Genomic DNA, 20,019 nt, shown 5'->3' with positions numbered 1-20,019 from the left:
AGAGCCCCGTCCAGCCTGACCTTGAGCGTTGCCAGGGATGGGCCCTCAGCATGTGGTAGCTCAGGCCTGCCAGAGCAGGGCGTGAGGCCGTGCTCGGCGGGAGCCCTGCCCCGGGGCCGCTCCCCTGGGCGCCGAGGGGTGGCCGCCGTCCCTCCCCTTGCGGGTACTGCCGCCCTCTGCCAGCGTCAGCGCCTGCTGCTCCCTTCCCAACTTTTAAAATCATATTGCGCTACCTTTCAGCCTGTGTATCACAGGTAATTTCCTGTAAGATAGCTGGAGGATTTTAGTATTATAATTCCTTTTAATTAAGGAAAGTCGCTGCTGTTCTCTTGCAGCTGGCCCCCGGGGGGCGGACGGGAGGACAGCGGCCCGCACAGGAGCCGCCTCTCCCCGCTCCAGCCCCTCTCCCCGCTCCAGCCCCTCTCCCCCCTCCAGCCCCTCTCCCCCCGCCTCGGCGGCGGCCCGGCCCTGGCCCGGCGTGCGGGGAGCGAGCAGGCCTGCCGCCCCGCTGACGTCAGGCCGTGACGCGCCCGCCGCCCGCGGGGCGAGCGCCTGCCGCAGCCGGTTGCTAGGCGGCGGGGCGGCGCTTCCTCCGCCCGCCGGAAGTGACGAGCGGGGCGGGGCGGCTGGCTGGCTGCGTGGGGGATGCGCGAGCGGCGGCGGCCCAGGGCGGCCCGGCTGATCCCGAGGGGGGCTGCGGGGGGCGGCCGCCGCCATGCTGAGCCGCAGCTCGTTCACCAGCCTGGTGGTGGGGGTGTTCGCCGTCTACGTGGCGCACACGTGCTGGGTGATGTACGGCATCGTCTACACGCGGCCCTGCCCCGCGGCGGCGGCGGCGGGGGGCGGCGCGGCCGGGTGCGTCTGGCCCTACCTGGCGCGGAGGCCCAAGCTGCAGGTGAGCGGGGCGCAGCCGCTGCCGCCCAGGGAGGCGGCCGGACCCCGCCTCGGCCCTTGAGCGCCCGCCGGACGGGCCCCGCGGTACCGCGAGGGCTCCGGTCCCGGTCCCGGTCCCGGTCCGGAGGCAGGAGCGGTAGCGCCGGCCCGGGCCCCTCTCCTCTGTCGGCGGCGCCGGGCGGAGCGGGCTGACAGCTGCGGTCACGCCTGGGCCGCCCCGGCGCGCAGCTCCCTCCTCCTGCCTCCGCAAGGCCGCGGCTGCCGGCGCTCCGCAGGCCTCCCCTGCCCGGCGGGCAGTGCCCCGGCTGCGGGCCGGCTGGAGCCGACGCGCGTCGGGTTGCTCGGCTTCGCCTCTCTGCCGGCACGTACGCCGAGCGGAGCGGCCTGGCTGGAGAAACGGCTCGACCCGCTTAGAAATCTCCGACTTCAACTTGGGAGAATAGGTCCTCCTGTTAAAACGGGCCTGGGGGCTGCCTTACGATGTGCTTCTGCCCCCAAAAGGAGGGAAGGGGTAGCTGAAAGCGGCGTTAAGCTATCTTTTGAGTACGTTGTTTTCTTCCCCAGCGTATATAACTGTCGTGTGACTGGGGAAACTAGCGAAGCTGAAATACAGGCCTGTACCCTAAGCGTACTGATGCATGAATTTAATATTTCTGTACTCTGATTTCTCTGCGCTGTGTTTTGATTTCAGTTAAGCGTGTATACTACCACACGGTCAAACATTGGTGCTGAGAGTAATATAGATCTGGTTTTGAATGTGGAGGATTTTGACATTGAGTCCAAATTTGAAAGGTAAGTATCCAAACCATGAGTTCTTTCTTTAATTCTGAAGTATGCATCCTAACTAGTAGTTACACGTATGGAAGTATGCATGAAACAAGGTAGACTGTTCACGGTAGTTGTGTTGAAAGAGTAGAGGAGTTGTCCTTGCATTCTTTCTTTTGGGGTTAAAGCTGTTTCTGCATGCGTTACAGGCTCTTCAGTTCACACTTGTTTTCATACACCAATAACCATATTTGCCACATTAAGGCAGGAAAGATGTTAGTTGCATTTCAGCCTTAGAGTTGAGGACAAAGCGCTGCTGTTAATAAAACCAGTACTTTTCTTTTTAGTTAAGGGTTCCTAGACTATTTCATAAATTAAACATTGGCAAAGTGCCTGCCTTGATGGAAATAGTGTGCTAAGTTCACCTGACGCTGAGGAATAGGCTCTTAGACAAACTTTCCTTATATTGAAAATCATCTCATAGTTGCAAGAAACAAAGCTTGCAAAACAAAGCTATACTAGTAAATACAGAAATGCTTGTTTCTCTCCTGCACATTTTACAAATCTTGAACGCTGTCCAATATTGTCTATCTTAATTTTCAGATTCTACTCTAAACATTCATCTTGCTAGCTGTGCTAGATCAGTAACGTATGCATGATGCGCTAAGCTTAAGTGTTGTTTAGTTTGGATCAGCGTACTGTTTTCAGCCATATAGGCAAATGTTTTACAAAAGTGTGCTTTGCTCGTAATAGTAAAAATGACTTTCCGTTGTGACAATCTAAGTCAAAGTGCCTGGAAGTGCTTGAGCCTTTCCTGTAATAACATGCGTAGCCGGTCTACTGGCTGCATGTTTTGTTCTTAATAGCCATGGCTTCAGACCTGGAATAGGACTGGGAAGTCAAACCGTGTTCTCTTTTCCTGTGTTTTAGCGACGTGCTTTTCTGTAACTGTTTCAGTGCTAATAATCGTGAAAGTAAACCTTCTTTTTCTGGTAGTTTAGAGCTTCGAGATCTTCTAAAGGGATGTTGGTGCTAAGACGGAAAAAGATTGTGTCCTTAGGCAAATTTCTGAGTATAATGCTATAGTCTACGTATGCCTCTATACAACTGAAATTATTAGAACTACTTGTTTTGTGCTTCATGTTTGCTGCCTCGCGCTTTTTTTTTGTTTAAAATAGTCACCGTATTCTTGACTGTGTTGTTGCAGAGTCTCCCAGGTTCTTTCATGTTCTGTGTCTTCTATAATTAAAGAACACGTTGGTCTGCAGCTTAGGTCATATTAAGCTTCATCTCTGGCAGACCTGAAAATATAAGAATTGTTTTACTGAGTCTGCTAAGCCATTGAAAGTATGCAGAGCAAAATAACCTGAGCAAATTCACAGGAATAGAGGAGGCATTATGCAAGGTAGCAAGTAGGATGATTTCTTGGCTAACACAAGGTGAGTGACAAGTTTGGGTCGCCTGTCTAGAGTTCTGTGCTTTGCATGCCATAGCTGAGAAGATCTTTTATTAATGCAAAGTGCTTGGCAAAATTTGTGATTTTCTTTTTAAACTTCGTGTCGTGTACAATCTGTGATACATATTCAGCACATGCAAGGCTATTTTCTACAAGTGCTGTGATAATTTTGGCCCTATGACCTATCGGCAGGGGAAAACAACAAAAGAACTGATGATGCAGTCCTGTGTTATCTAGGGTAATAAAGTATGAATTGGACAAAGTATTTGAAAGTAATAGTAAAACTTTGGAAATGCAAACATTGTGATACATACTGGAGTATATGAATTGATCCCATCCAGCCATGGCTCATTAGGGCATATGAACCAGAACTAATTGTTGTGTGCCAGGTAACCCAAATGTCTCTTTTTTTGTTTGCTTCCAGAACATCTTCAGTGATCCGTATATGTTAAGCAAAATATTTCAGCATGTGCTATGTCATCTCATAATGTATTTATTTTGTATTTTAGGACAGTGAATGTCTCTGTACCAAAGAAAACCCGAAATAATGGCACATTGTATGCATATATATTTCTTCATCATGCTGGCATTTTGCCTTGGCATGATGGTAAGCAAGTGCATATAGTAAGTCCTCTGACCACGTACATGGTCCCTAAACCAGAAGAGATTAATTTGCTCACTGGAGAGTCAGCCACACAGGTAGGTGGTTTTTCTATCTAGAGGTGAACAACTGCAAAAAAAGTAATTTCTTTTATAGACACTTCTAGTGTTAGCATCTGCTGTGCTTGCATCTTTACACCAGTGGTGATATTAGGGGAAAAAGAAAATCAAAACCCCTCTTCTTGATTATCAGCCTGCACACTAATAGCAGACCACTCAGCACAGCAGAGGTAGAGCCCTCTATAACACTGGCTGCTATTAAAACACTTCCCTAGTTAATGCTAATTACTTTAAGGAATCATTGCTTTTGGTAGAAATAATCTATTGTTCTGTAACAGCATGATGCTTTCTAGAGTGAATTGGATTCCTGTGAAATAATATGCTTTGCTTTTATAAAACAGAGATCTGAACTTGATTTTGACATTGGTGAGTGACCAATGTCAAATTGCTTCTTGTCCTTTAGGATGTTCTTACTTTCCACCTCAGTTCAAGAGAATAAGATTGTATCCTTTGACAAATGCTATGATTACTCCCTGGGGGTGAAAAAATGTGGTGTTATTTAATGAAATACTTTTGAATGGCTGTTGTGCCTCATATTTCGTGGAGCTTGAGAATTTCACTCTGTTATTCTTTGGAATCTGAAATATACCTGTAGCCAGCAGTGCTGTTTCTAAATCCTGTCAGAATAAAGTTGAAAACGAGTTGAGGCTAGAGTCCAGCACTAGAAGTCAGAACAGGTGGTGTTTGTCCGAAAAAAACCAAGCAGAATGCTCTGGGGATAAGCATCTACTGAAAGCTGAGGTTGTACTCAGTTTCAGTGCTGCTTGACACAGCGTTTGGAAGCTCAGAAGTTCAAAACAAATGGTCTAATCTTTTTACTCCCAAAAATGGTTAATATGGTTGATATCCACATCCTTTTGACTGTTTTGAAGTAACATCTAATTGCTCTACGGTCCTTATTTCAAAGTGACTTTTTCTGGCTAGTATCCACACTTCTAAGGTATTAAGATTAATCAGCTGAATATTTGTTCTTGATGAACAAGGCTGTGAATGGGCACTGAAGTTTTTCAGTGTCAGATTATGGTGGGTCTTTACAATCCATTCTGTCATATTTGAGCAAAATACTTGGTCTGGTCAAAATTAAGGTGAAATGTTTCTTAGTGGGCTTCTGTTTTGTGATACAGTTAATGACTCCATAGGTTCCGTGAGTCACGAGTATTACCCTGTTCAAAATTCTGTATTGTTTAGCAGTATGTATGTTTATTGTATTTTTAAAGCAAATTGAAGCAGAAAAACAGACCAATGCTCTAGATGAACCTGTCTCTCACTGGAGGTCAAGATTAACCTTAAATGTCATGGTGGAAGATTTTGTGTTTGATGGATCGTCCCTCCCTGCTGATGTTCACCGTTACATGAAGATGTAAGTCGATGACTTAATTTTGCTAGATTTGTTATTATAAACTTGCTGCACATTTCTTCAAAAATCGTCCCTGGCCTCCTTTAGTATTTTCTGTTTAAACTGGCACTTAGGAGACAAGAATAGATAACTCTTAATGCTTGCATTTCAGTAGTGACAGTAAGTTATTATGTACTAGAAAACCTTCCTGGAGATAATCTTGTTCCTGGGCAGCTCAGAGTTTAGAATACTTTTTTGTATGGAGTTATCATAGTAAGACAAAGCAGAACTACAAAGACCCAAGAAAAATGCTACAGCAGACTTCATACCCCCTTGTTCTCAAATCATACTTCTGGCCTTTAAAGCAAGTACTGTCCCTTGACCTTTCCAGTTACCCTTCATCTGCAAAGTATCTGTACAAACTGCAAGTGCTGAAGAGGCACAGCTGATCTCCTGTGACATCTTTTTTCTCCCTTTATGACTGGCTTTATTTTACTTTGACAACGTGTGTTCCTACATTATGTCATTTTCTCAAGAAAATACTAAAAAACAGGGATAGGTTTCTAGGCCACTAAATACAGGCAGTAGCTTCTGTTCACAGCTTGCTTAAATTACTTCCAGTGTTAACCATACAAATAGTGCTGTATTGGCTTGTGCTGCTGTATGTTGATGCCTTTCTCTACAAGTATCCTCTTAAATCCACAAGTAGTTGCTTGATCAGCAGACCCTGGGGTTCTGGGATAGCTTCCCAGCCAGAATAGATAAACTCAGTAACTCATAAGATAGGCCCATAACAAGAAGGGGTTGGACTGGGGTTGATGAACAAGGATATTTATTCTGGTCATGTTTAGATATGCATCAGTGCTGTTTTGTCATTGCATTATACAGGAAATAGTTTGGATATGAAATAGCCTGCTGCAATTACCTCCTCTAATAGTAGATTTAATTGTAGTTATAGAAATCTAAACCTCTTCAGTTAAATAACCAAGCAGTATTTCTGAGCCTCAATTTAGTACTTTTCTATATTACTGTTGCCCATTGTATATTTAGTATGCAGTCTTTCTCAGCATGCATGGAGACTTCTTTCTTTTGTGAACAACTAAAATCCAACTTTCAGGCTTTCAAAAGGTCCATTATTCTAGTTCCATAGACTTTTACCAAGGACATCACAGTGTAGATAACTGCCTTTCTAGTGAAGAACTTGAAGAATTTGTCCTTCTTAGGGCATTAGGCTAAATACTTTTCTAAGATACTGACAAAGCAATTGCATACAGTCATAATCTACTAAATAACTTTCCAGTGGTCAATTTTGTAGAGGGCTCAAAGGCTGGGAAGTTTCTGTTGGTTTCATGCAGGTTGGTGAGGTGGCAGAGAAATCCAAAAGAGAGCTGCTGTTGAGGAGAAGGCAGAGAAGATTTCTGCTCCTTGTGCACTCTCTCCAGTAGTATCTAGCCTTCCTGCATGCGTACCAGCCATCGTGTTCATAGTCCCATGCTAGCTAGAGCATGTGCTGTTGCTGACCTGATAGATATCATTGGGGGTGCAGAGGGGTGGGGGAGATGGTGGAGAGTTGTCATTGTTGCAGTAGGAGAGGGATACTTGAGACAAAGGATACAAATATATGGTGGTAAACTTCAGCACGTTTCTCTTCAACAAACTTTTTAATTTCCTCTACCCTTGGTCATGCAACAGCTTCAGCATCATCACAATCAATTTCATTTGTCTTTTTTTTTTTTTTTTTTTTTGCTTAATCTGTCTGTCTACAGAAAAGTAAAAACAAACTTAAAAGGAGAAATATGACATGCCTGATTTTTTTATACAGACATCTCTCAGTGAAAGACTCTAGGCTAGTGGCTTCTTTCTTGCTGTGTGTTAAAAGCCTGAACAGGTGGTGGGAAATATCAACACGGGTAGATCTGAAAGTGATGAATGAGTGCTAATTTGAATAAAAGTAGTTTTCTTTTTAGATCACTACAGTCATATAAAATCCATGTTTAAACATCCTAGGGTTCAGTTGGGGAAGACAGTGCATTACCTTCCAATATTATTTATTGATCAGCTAAGCAACAGAGTGAAAGATTTGATGGTGAGTAATAGAATACCTTTAATTACATTTAACAGTTTTAACAGTAATCTTCAATGTTGTTTTAATTAAGATTTTGTCACAGGTTGCTTGCTGTAATGAAAAAGTATAAATTCACAAAAGGACTCTATCAGTGACTGTTTAACTTACGTGGTCAACTGTGGTAACTGCAGAGGGTGGATCTGGGTTTTGAGACTCCCCTCTGGCAGAAGTATTTGCCAAGCACTCACTTCTATTCCACCAGACAATATTTGGATTCCATTGCTTCTTCCTTCTGGGTGGATATGGAGGACATCACTGCAGCACCAGCTGTGGTGGGAGCAGTCTCATGAGCAATTTGACTCGCTAAGCTGAAGAAGTTGTGTTAGGACCCCAGAGCAGCTTCTGATATCTTCTAGGGAAGTGAGCATACTGAACACAGCTGATACTGGAGCTACGCTGAGATAAGCCAGTAGCTATTGTCTCCAAAAAATTCACTCATGGTTAAATTTTCTGGTGGTGCTCTCTACCATGTTAGAGTAACTTGAGCACCTGAAAGTTTGGTGTTGCAGTACATCCAGTGATTTTGTGCACTCAAACAAATGAGGACTTAGAAACTTCAATAATGGAATTACAGAAGGATGAAGTTGGATGAGATTTCTGGAGATTGCTAGTCCAGCGCCCCTGCTCAGAGTAGGGTCAGCTAGAGCATGTTGCTTGGGACCTTCTCCAGTTGGGTTTTGGATATATCCGAGGATGGAGATGTCATAGCCTCTCTGGGCAACCTGTTCTAGTGTTCAGTCACCCCTGCAGTTAAAAAAAAAAAAAAAAAAGTGGGGGGGGTGTTTTATATGTTTAAATAGAGTTTTCTGTATTCAGTTTTTGCTCAACTCTTCTCTTGTGGGAAATGATGCAGTTCCTTTACTAGAAGTTACATGTGGCAGTCCCCTGCATCTAAACCACATTCATCTTAGCAGCTCTTAGTTAAGCCCTTCAGTTCTTTTTAGTTGCACTGACTGGAATTTAGCCATCAGAGTTACTGAGAAGTCTTGGGGAATGTCTCAAAACTGTTAAATGAGTATGTCTGGATTCAGCATCTTCTAGACGGAAGTCTTGGTAGATGTAAACTTTCCATAGACCTTCTAAATTGTCTTTCCAATTCATTAACTTTAGCTCAGACAAAGAATTTTGTTACTTAGTGTTGGGGAGAATCTTCTTTAAGAACTTGTGTCCCCTCCACCCCACGCTTGTTCAGCAAAATAAACTCCTGATTGTTTGTTACAAATGTTGGTAGCAGATGGTTTTGTCCAGTATTTCTTGAGATACACTTTTGCGATGTCTTTGTCAGTGGTCATTGTCCTTTGTCTTAAGTTTCTTACCACAGCTCATTCAGTTCAGTACATTCATATGAACTTCTAACTGGTCAAGTAATGTACCCTGTTTACAAGTAAACTTAGCATTCTCATGTTATTAGTAACGTTCCTACGGTTGTCACGCATGTCATGGTTAATGCTGTTGTAACTCACTGCCTTAAAGTCATTAAAGATCCTAAGTGCTGCAAAGTCTATTCCATCAAAACTAGCAAACTTCCCCTTCAGCACCGGCTTATGTGACCGCTCAGTAGCGACTTGCCAAACTGCTCAGAAGCCCTGCAGAAAGAGTGGTCTAATAGTATGCATACTGTGAGATAATGAGGGGTAAGTGAAGAGCAGGAAAGAATAAGGGCAGAAGGTGATACAGCTTTTGGGGAGCAGGGTCGGCATTTGACTGTAAATAGGGTCATAGACGCTGTCTGGTATGCCCGACCTGAAGTCATGCAGCTGAAGATGGATTTTCCCTGTTTGTGCTAGGCTATGTAGGTTTTGAACTGACTATTATTATGACCCAGATGTAGGTCTTCTATGGTAAGTACTGTAGTCTGGAGGTTATGTGTTCCTTATGGCCTTGCCAATGCTAGGGGTTTGAGGATTGCACAGGATTCTGATTTAATAAGGAGGAAACCTTAAAATTCATACTGCTGAACTTAGTTGCTCTGTTTACACACTGTTTTGTAGTACTGATAAAGTAGAGTGCTAGAAGCAATATGTGATGTTCTGAGGCAGCACTACAAGAGTAGGTTGTATTGCAGAGGTTTGGTAACTTTGGTGACTAGTTTTTGAAGGCTTAGCAACCATCACACTCAACTAGGTTGTGAGGCAGCACTTGTGGACTTTTAATTGTTCATTGAGAAAGTTCATTCTTCCAGTCCTTATATGTTCATTTAATTTGCTTTTGGTGTTGAAGAGCTTCTATCTCTGTCTTGTACTACCATCCAATTTTCTCCCTACACTACCCCTAACTCCTTAATAGTGTTTTGTCTGTGTAGAGTGCACTTGCTGCATGTTACTTACCCATGCATTTGCAAAATTTTTGTTTTCTATCTGTACTGCACAGATAAAATTTCTTTTCCTTTTCTCCCAGAAATGTTGAATGCTATCTTTGGATTGACTGAGAAATTGGAATGAGAATGGAGAGATTACAGGCATCCTTTAAAAAGAAGATGCCTGCAAGATATTTATGTAGCTTTTGGTAAACAGCTGTAGAATCTCACCAGCATTCTCTACCATCAACTCTAACCACGCTGTTTTCACCCTGTTTTGTTGTTGGTTTGTTTTTTTCCCAGACAGTTCAGAGATCCCTGGCACCATTCTAGTTTCTCAAGCATTCTTCCTGCTGTATTTATAAAACTTTCTCAGCTTCCTTTTCTCTCCCTTGCATGCATGCATGTTCTGCCACTGTCTGAAAAGCTTATAGGGTGTCCTGAGGGCGGTGAGATTGAGAACTGTTTGTACTCACTGGAGGAAGGAGTGAATGGGAGAGTGAACGTAATGCCCAGTTCACACCTGACAGATACGTGGGGAGGCTAAAATGATGTTGTGTAACATAAGGATCAGAAGAAGCCTGTTCATCTCAGATAGGTGTCAGCTAACTAATTACTGTAGAAAAGGATACAATGTAGAGTGGCAGTTCTAAGAGGGGAATTATGATTGGGTAGTAATTAGGAGCCAGGAGCAATAGATCTTTAACTGTTGCATTTCAGAGTGCCTTCCTGTCTGTAGTCTTGAGCTATCCATAAAAGTTTAAAACATAGTGCCTGAACTTGTACCGAGGTAGCTGCAGAGAATTCTAACATCTGTGAGGACAATTTTTTTTCTTTGTTTTAAACTTATTTCAGAGGCAGTCATCTATCATGCAGGAGCTGAGGCAATTTAAGACTTCCCCCCACCCCAGCTTAAGCTGGCCCCAGGTAGTTCTCATCATAACTAAAGTGTAGATGATACAGGAGGATTAGCTGAAATTTATTTCTCTTGGAGCAGGAAGATTTCTGTGATGCCCCATTACACGAGTTTTGCAGGTCGGGTAGCTTGCTTAGCTTTAGCTGTGGTGTTTTCACCAGTCCGAGCAAGTAGGATCATCTTGCTTCCCCACATTTTGTTTTGGTATGAGTTGTTGTAACTTTAATTTCTCTCAAAAACAGCCTCAATTTAATAAAGTTCTGACTGTGGCCTTTGGGATAGGATTTTTTTTCCTTTTTTTTTTTTTTTTTTTTTAAATCTTCTAGTTTAGGTATTCTGAGCATATACATTCAGAGAACTGTCAAAAGAGAGACTTACCTTAAGCACACTTTCCCCACTTGAGTTGAGACCAGCAGAGGGAACTTTATGTAAATGCCTCAGAGGAATTTGTATACAATAACAGTGAGGTTGCTAGAAGAACTTGATCAGAACAAACTGCTAATTTAACATTTCTGGGGGAAAAAAAACCCCAGACTTCAGGCATAGTGTAGAAGTCTAAGACCTTACTCCCTTTCAAAAAACAAACTGACCTCTTAAAATTGTGTGATTAAATCATAGTGTGATATAATCACTGTCCTTTATTAAAAAAAAAAAAAAAAAAAAAGAATGGAAATCATCGATGCAACTTTTCTGCTATTAAAAATGAAACTATATCTTTTTGAAATACAGGTTATAAATCGTTCAACAACGGAGCTACCTCTTACAGTGTCATATGACAAAATATCTCTTGGAAAACTCCGATTTTGGATCCACATGCAGGATGCTGTGTACTCCCTTCAACAATTTGGTATGTTTTTTATCTTTAATGACTTTAGGCCAAAAAAAACCCCAACCCCTCAATATTTTTTTCTTTTGAGTACATAGATGAAACTTAACTCTCCCTTTTTTCTGGTTAGCTAGTGAAAAGGTTTAATGCTGCAAATCGTACATTGTTTTACCTTGAGGTAAAGATGGAAATAAAATGTTGACATGTGGTAGGAAACAAGAATACAGAGGTGAATTAACCATTTTAAAAATAAATTTTATTTGGATAGTACTACTGTAAAAGCATAAGAGGCCAAAATAGAGGAGAGAATTTTCGCCACAGGTTTTCCCTATCATCCATGGAACAGAAAAGCTGTATCGGTGTTACATAAGCTTTGATATATATATATATATATAGCTGGTCAGTGTAGCCATATACCGACAGTGAAATACAGGCAGGCACAGCAAAGCCTTTGGACTCAGGCTGAGCGTGAAGAAGGAATTTGGGTTCTAGTCATACTGCTTCTGACACTTCAGAACTTGCTGGCCTCTCAGTTCGGCTCAGTTACAAATTTATAAGGTAATTCAGATAAACTGGAGACTTTACATGCATGAACTGTTAAATTCTGTGTTTCGTTTAAATGTAATGGAGTAAGTGTACACTTTCACCCTGAAGTTCACATGCTCTGTGTTGGTGATTGGTATAGCCAAGCTTTTACTGTCTTTAAATGTTTGTTCCACTGATGCACACCTTTGTGAGTCTAACCATTACTCTTAAAAATCCGCATCTTACTTTCAGGGCTATCTTTGCTGACTTAGTTTTCTCTCACTAGAATGTAGTTGGCTTCTTTATGTTAGACTAAGGAACCACATCGTAACTGAACTGGTGTTGATGTATATGAATGTAGAAATTTTTTTCTGATCCTCTCTTTTTAAGCTCTTCAGACAGCAATTTGAACTTTTTTTCAAGCCAAGAGATCTTAAAAGCTTCTGTGCTGTATTATTTTAAAGATTCTTAAATCCTTCCCAGTTTACCTTTCTTTTAATGCAGATAGATGCAGTATTCTACTAGTTTCTCAAGAGACATATGCAGGGGTAATGCTGCTTCCATACTACTCAGTGTTGTTCTTTGTTCACGAAAATTTAGTCAGTAAGGGGTAGAGGGTTTGGCTATTCACTGTCATCTCTGAATTAATATTTTATGATGGACAACTTAACATTTAAGGCATTGAATCCTCTGGGGGAAAAAAAGTCTTCTGGTTCAGTGCTAGTTTCAGAGTGTAGTATTATAAGACACAGTACCTGTATACAGTGTAACTTAACTGAGAGTCTAGACTTTCTCGATTTGTTTTGCAGCCTAAGCTTTTCTCATGTTTTGTTGGGGGAGGGAGGGTGGGTAAGGAGGGAGGGTGGGTAAGGAATAAGGTCATTGTGAGTAGAATCCAGCTGCTTCTCCTTACCTCAGGCTAATGCATATCGAAGCAACAAGTATGTCTGCTTAAAATAATTGTCTTGAAAGAATCAAGTAACCACTTGTTCAGAGTTTGTGTGGGGCATTTGACCACCATCATTCCTCCATAAATTTTTGTGAGCCTCCTCAGAATAGCATAATTGAAATTTTCATGTTCCATGTTCTGGCTGTCTTGTGATGGACACACATATCAAGAACTATCATCCTAGGATTACCTCCTCTGCCTGGGGAAAAAAGCTTACCTAAGATGCTGCTTGTTCTCTATAAGTATGCAGATAGTGAAACTTAAGTTTTAAAATTTTCCTTTTGGAATAACTTATGAAAAGGTCACCTTAGATCAGTAGTGAAACTCCCAAATCTCCTGAAAATAGGTAATTTGACATTCTTCTTGCTGTGATGCAGGACAGCTGATGTGACAAAGTAAATTGGTACTGAACTCAACCAGTGTCATAACTAGTAGTATTGCCATAAAAGCAGCATTGTGTATTTTCTGAGAATGGTAGGCTTCAATCACAGTGGCTGGAACTTTCTACTTCACGAACAAAGCATCTTAACACTGGCTGAAAGAGTTCAAAGGGATGCTGTATCTTGTGGAAAACAGACTCCTTGGTGGTGGCAACCATGTTTTATCAGGGACAGGCTCTAACTTTTTTTTTTAATTAATCATTGTCCAGTATATAACAAGAAAGCAACATTCCTGCTTTAGGAGGATTGATAAGACAGTAGAGAATATATGTTCAGCTTACAGATTGTGATTTCTGGAAGATGCTTTGCCTTTTTCCATTTATCACAGAGAAGCTTCCAAGTTAATTCTGCAAGGACTGTCAGAAGAATTGATGCCTAATCCATGATGTGGGGTCTAGGCAGTTGCATATATGGCCATGTTTCCCACTGACCTTTGTTGTCCTCTACAGTGTAGTCCTTTTCTCATTTTTCGGTTTTTAATGTGAAACTCACTTTTCTTATGTATCAAATAAAAGCTCAGAGACAAAGTTGAATAATTTTCTTCCCACTCAGGCCAGCTGGTGTTCAGCTTGGTTGTAGTTACACAACACGTTAAAGCCCTATCAGTCTGCTTGTAAGTGATAGGTTTTGTTTAAGGCAAGCCAAATAACTAGCCAAAATATAGGTAGACTTGGGTTTTACCAATAGAGCTGCATCTTGTTTTGGATTTATAATTCCTTAATAAAACATGCAGGTGAAATAAGATTCATACTAGATTCTAGCATAACAGCAATTAACTGTCTAGTACTTCTTGCGTAATTACTTCTTCTTTCTCTTAGGGTTTTCAGAAAAGGATGCAGATGAAGTAAAAGGAATTTTTGTTGATACTAACCTGTACTTTCTGGCTTTGACATTCTTCGTAGCAGCATTTCATGTAAGTGGAGAAACTTTGGTTTTTAGGAATTACAGCATATGAAATAAAAATAAAGGGGTTGGGCATTGGTTGAACTTCAACTCTTTCATTTATTGGGAACTGTTCTTGGAAACAGTAATTTCAATAGAGTGACAGAAGAGGTTTTTTGGTACAAGTCAGGTGTATTTCCAATATGAAGTTTATACAAAAATCTCAAAGATAGAAATATGAGATAACTAGGTATAAACTAAACAGTCTTGACTGAAATATAAAACATTTAACTTCATTATAATATTCTTTTTTTTTTTTTTTTCCTGAACCAAAGCACCCAGAATTAATACGCCTGTCAACATTGGTTCACATTTTCTGCTAAACTTTGTCACAAAGTTTACTGCTGCAGTGGCATAGCTCAGGCACCAACAGTAGGGTTTGAGTCTGACTTCTAACCCCTGGAGAAATTTAGATCAGCTGTTCTAGATTACTTCAAAAAAATTGTCACTGTAAAGTGCAGAGCTTGTGGCTCTAGGCATGGTGGTTTGTTGTTGTGTCTCTGTCAGGATTGTGTGTGTCTTAGTTTAAGTATGAATCTTTGTTTTAATGAATAATTTTTTTAGACTTCATTGTTCTATTTTGAACATCTTTGTCATTTACAATTACTCTCAATATAATTCCTATATTCTGGGATAGATAAGAACTTGCTGGGCATATTATGTTTCTTTATACTTACATTACATACATGTAATTTGGTTGGAAACCCTTAGACTTCCTAGCCTTTTTAAGGGTTTTTTTTTTCCATTCTGTTTATTAAGTTGTAAGATATCTGTAGGCTGGGACTAGCTCTTCTGATATTTTTTTGTGTGTATCACTTGCCTAAATTAAAAAAATACATTTTTTCATTAAAATTCTCTGACCCAAGAATTTCTTGAATCTGTGCTGCTTTTTCTTAAGACAGTGAATGCTTAAAGGAAATACTGAAAAATATTCTGGTGGCCAAAAGGGCAAACCACATTCTGGGGTTCATTAAGCACAGCATAACCAGCCAGTCAAAAAAGGTGATTATCCCGCTGTGTTCAGTGTTGATGTGGCCTCACCATGAGTACCGTGTGCAGTTCTGGGCCCCACCATTCAAGGAGGATGTGAAGGTCCTTGAATGCGTCCAGAGGAGGGCAACAAAGCTGGTAAAAAGGCAGGAAGGCATGTCCTGTGAGGAGGCTGAGAACTTTGGGCTTGTCTAGTTTGGAGAAAAGAAGGCTGAGGGGTGACCTCGTTGCTCTCTCCAGCTTCCTGAGGAGGGGAAGTAGAGAGGGAGGTGCTGATCTCTTCTCCCTGGGAGCCAGTGACAGGACGCATGGGAATGGTTCAATGCTGTGCAAGGGCAGGTTTAGACGGGACATTAGGAAGCATTTCTTTACCAAGAGAGTGGTCAAACACTGGAACAGGCTTCCTAGAGAGGTGGTCGATGCCCCAAGCCTGTCAGTGTTTGAGTCATTTGGACAATGCCCTTAACAACATGCTTTAACTTTTGGTCAGCCCTGAAGCAGTCAGGCAGTTGAACTAGATGATCATTGTTGGTCCCTTCCAACTGAACTGTTCTATTCTGTTCTGAACAAAAATACTGAAAATTCTGGAAAAAATACTCAATACAAATAAAGTTAATGCTAAAATGTCCTTGAAGTTCAGATCAACTTCTTGGTGATGAAACAGAGAGGAGAAAATGACTTGCTGTATTTTAGGAATTTTTGAAAACCTTTGGTACTATCCAAGCCTAAATTGACTACCGATCCAATACAAAGCACTTTGAATCTAATTTAGTGTGGCTTTCCCTGGTCTGTCAAGGAGGTGAGCAATTCCTCAGGGTCCCCAGTTCTTCATCCTCTATCATGTGTTACCCTGTAGTGGGTCACTGCCTTTCTTTACTGGATGCAGTATTGTAGTAGTAGCAGTACCTGGAATTCCTCCTGTCATTTTACACTGCTTTTGGAGCTTGGGCTTCTCGAAGAGTTTTTCTTTTTAGCTTTTAATTATGGTATTTAATTTTTATTTCTGAGACTTCTAAACCAGTTTTTTCTTGCAATTGCATCTTAAATGCATTTTTAACAGTTCAGCTAGTAGTCTTTAACTAGTGCACGTTTGAACAAATGAGTGTGTTTCTTGCTATTTGCAGCTTCTCTTTGATTTCCTTGCATTCAAAAATGACATCAGTTTTTGGAAGAAAAAGAGGAGCATGATTGGGATGTCTACAAAAGCAGGTATGGGCCAAAATGCAAAGTGTTGTGGGTATGCTATCTAATATATACTGTGTGGTTTTAGTCTTACTCTAAGTTGAAACTTTGTAGATTCACCAAAATGGCAAAATGAGATGTGTGTGTGTATGAAAAGAAGATGGCTAACAGGCTGGTTCTAACTTTGTTGGCACTGTGCTCAAGTATCACTTGCTTTTACACACTCGTGCCACTTCTGAGGTTTGACTGTCTTACAATTGAGAGTAAGTTTATTACTAAGTCAGTCACCAGATTTCCTCTGCTGAAGGAACAGAAAAATACTTTGAGAAAAGAATGAGGACCAAAAAAAGTCCCTTGGGTGGAGAGAACGTGCTGTCATGGGTAATGCTGTCCTGCAAGTCCCATGTGGAAAATCTGCTTACTGTCTTCATCGGAGTGCCTTTGTTTTTGTAAGGCATTTATACTGCTGTTGGCATATGTACACCAAAAAGGTAGTTAAAATTCAAAATGGTCCATGAAATTTCAGAATTAAGTGTTAATTACCAGTTTAAAAAGTGAGTAAAGTCAAATTGGAAAGACTGAGTGACAAAGGGTTTTTTAACCTTACTATCAAAACACCAATCTTCAGTCTCCAGTAATTGATGGTTTCATCCTCTCTTTAGCAAGCCTTAGTCACCTTTCTGCCTGTATCTCCTTCGTGCCCTGAGGGAGAAGTGTGACAGGCAATTGCTCTGGAACGGTACAGTGTAGTTGTTGATGCCCGAGTGTGTTGTAGCTCTTCTCTCTTTCTGTTCCTGCTTAGGAGCATGGATATTCAAATCCAAGAATTAGCTGGTAGACAATTATAAGGATCCAAGGTTTTGCAAAACCTGAAAAATAACCCTAAAATATACTACTTAACATTTGCAAACATTAAATTAGTTGCATGAGTTTCAAAGACTGACGTTACATTACCTCACAGCCTTTCAGCTTCCTCAAGACAAGAATCATGAACATAGTTCATAATAGTACTGATACATTGCTGAATGGCTGCAGTGCAGAAGTCTTCCTTAAATATTGATTTTCTTTCATCTTTTGTGATAAGGATTTCATAAAATGTTTTTGTTCCTTATTTGCCTGGAAGTATACAGATCACTAGCTGTTTCTAGGACTACTTGCTATATCAAGATGTATATAGGCAAAGTTCATGCTTAAACTATGTATGGCAGAATTATACTAAATAGGCCAACAGTCTTCTGTTGTCTCAGCTGTTCATTTAAATACTAATAAGCCTTTCGTGTTTGGTTTTTTTTCTATCTAGTGCTTTGGCGGTGCTTTAGTACTGTGGTAATATTTCTTTTCCTTTTGGATGAACAAACAAGTTTATTGGTACTGATCCCAGCAGGCATTGGTGCAGTGATTGAGGTGAGTTCTTAAAGCTCTAGAACCAAATACCGGTATTCACAGCAACATCCATAGTTTATTGTAGAAAAAGAATGCTAAACTAGTTACTGGGAAAATACTGCTGTTGTAGTATGCTGTCTTAGCAGCATTGTTTAACTGGCTTTCAGTGGCAGAGGAGATTGTGTCCCTTTATCAAATAACTAAACTGGAAGTATCTTTCTCTTTCTGGGATGGGCCAGCTGGTATTGTGGAAACCAAACATAGAGCTATGCTTAAGTTACTTCCTACCACATCATCTGATAGTCATTGCTCCTGACCGGGCATGTATAACTATGTCAACAAGCCTTCACAGAAACATTTGTCAAAGAGCAGGCGGTGTGCCATCAAGCAGTGCCGCAGGTCTGCAGCTTTCTTCCTGGGCATGACTGAGGTGCTTGGGGAAGGAGCAGACTGCTGCCTGTGTTCATTATTCCAGCAGATCATGTCCAGTCAGTGGCTTGCAGGTACTGCTTAGAAGCCTGCTTTACGTGTAGTAAAGCTCAAAGTTGGCAGTAATGGGGAGATCTCTCTACCTAGCATTGCTTGCAGATGTAATTACTTCTCCATATTTAAAAATAAGTTCAGGACTCTCATATGAAATTTTTGACTACGCATCTGTTATAGTTGCAGATAATCCCTGTGGAAACAAAACGGTTCAGAATTTTTAGTTAGTGATTACATTGTTGAATGCAGAGTCACAAAGCATTCCTTACATTTCAGCTTATTCTATAAGACAGATTAAGGTCTTGCAAAAACTATGAACAGTAGTGTACTAAGTAGTACCATTTAATTGACTAGCATTATTTTTCAGTAAGTTTAGAATTTTAAGTCTGATGTATTTCTGTGTATTAAGTTTTCTGTGTCAGATTTGCTGGTGGTTTTGTTCCTATAAATAGAAATTTAGTCTTATATTTCAAACTTTCTTTAGCTGTCTGAAATTTTAACAGTTTCAGGGATAAATATATATCTGTATAAATATACTGCTCCTTTTGTAGAATATCTTTTGTTTTGAGCCTAACTAAATTTTAAAAAATCCTTAAATCTAAAGACTTCAGAAATTCAGAAGTGTCTAATGATTTAAAAATGTATCAGGTCAAGAAAAATGATGCTTTTGTTTGTTTCTAGTGGGGAAGAAGAAATAGCCCTGGTTTCTAAATGACTTTTTTTTTTTTTTTTTTAAAGAAGTTTTAGTGGAAACCAGATCAGGCATGTACAGTAGGGTAACAGGAATGATCAGCTGTGCTACAGGATTTAAGTTCAGTTAAAACTGCTAAGGTTCTGCATTACTCTTTCATAATGAAGATGGATTTCTCAGTTGCCAGTACCTAAGCACAGGCAGATCCAGATCTCATTTAGTCATTGCGCCTGTCTGAGATTCTTCTTGGAGCTGCCCAAAGATTTGTTAAATACATCTCTCTCAGATCTGTAGTCCCTAGGACTGTTTGGCTTCTGTCGTCTTTCTCATGTGCCTCATTTTCCAGTATGTTGCTTTTGGATTGAAGGCTGGGGGAACTGGGTTGAAAGGATTATATAGGAACACTGTGTGGGACACTTAAATGGACGGGAAATGTTCTGCAGGTTCTGTTGAAGTAACATATCTCTCCTCTCAAGTGATGGTGAGATAACATAGTTGTCTCAAGGTGAGAATGAACATAAGGACTATACATCTCGAAGTAGTTTGTCTGCTGGGAAGAGCTTTTTCACAACTTGTTCTGAACACCTGTTTCTCATGCACTACTGATAGTGACGTTGCTTCTGTAATAAGTAATTACAGAAGTAATAAGTAATTACACTTGCATCAAAGATGATAGTAAGGGATTGTCTTTACCATATTGCACTTTGTTGTTTGGAAGTTATGATGGGTGAGAAGAGACTACTGGTGTATCTAAAGTTAAATAAACAAACCTTGTCCACAAAAACTTTCATGGCGCATAGCTCTCCTAGTGAGCTTACTGCATTGCCCAAGTTGTTGAATCTGTATAGCAGGGTGCGTACATGAGTAAATTTTCAGGTACACTGAACCTTTGGTTACATTAGGGTCAGCCTGTTGCAGCTGTACAGTAAGTAGCCAAGCATTTCAGTAGATTCACTGACTTTTGCTTGTAGCCCACTACTGAAATGTAATGATCACGTAAGTGCCCACTTAATTACTGTTAGGAGTTCTGAGGCACCTTCATCTTGCAGATCCCATCTGACCTCGAAGGCATGAAGGCATGTGAAAACTTGCTTGGCAGG

General features: G+C 40.9%; 1 protein-coding gene across 1 annotated transcript in view; it reads left to right on the top strand.

Annotated features, from left to right (window-relative positions):
* Window positions 1-715: 715 nt before the first annotated feature.
* The window catches only part of CLPTM1L (CLPTM1 like), a 29,288-nt gene continuing 9,984 nt past the window's right edge, over window positions 716-20,019 (top strand). The window contains exons 1-9 of the mRNA XM_075705543.1: window positions 716-895; window positions 1,586-1,686; window positions 3,625-3,814; window positions 5,053-5,195; window positions 7,179-7,257; window positions 11,238-11,355; window positions 14,067-14,161; window positions 16,305-16,389; window positions 17,663-17,766. Of these exons, the coding sequence (XP_075561658.1) occupies window positions 716-895; window positions 1,586-1,686; window positions 3,625-3,814; window positions 5,053-5,195; window positions 7,179-7,257; window positions 11,238-11,355; window positions 14,067-14,161; window positions 16,305-16,389; window positions 17,663-17,766 (1,095 nt within the window). The remainder of the gene's footprint in view (window positions 896-1,585; window positions 1,687-3,624; window positions 3,815-5,052; window positions 5,196-7,178; window positions 7,258-11,237; window positions 11,356-14,066; window positions 14,162-16,304; window positions 16,390-17,662; window positions 17,767-20,019) is intronic.

Source organism: Pelecanus crispus, chromosome 2 (genome assembly GCF_030463565.1).
Source record: "Pelecanus crispus isolate bPelCri1 chromosome 2, bPelCri1.pri, whole genome shotgun sequence".
Classification (NCBI taxonomy): Eukaryota; Metazoa; Chordata; class Aves; order Pelecaniformes; family Pelecanidae; genus Pelecanus; species Pelecanus crispus.
The sequence above is the reverse complement of the archived record's forward strand: the minus strand, read 5'-3'. Positions and strand labels throughout refer to the sequence as shown.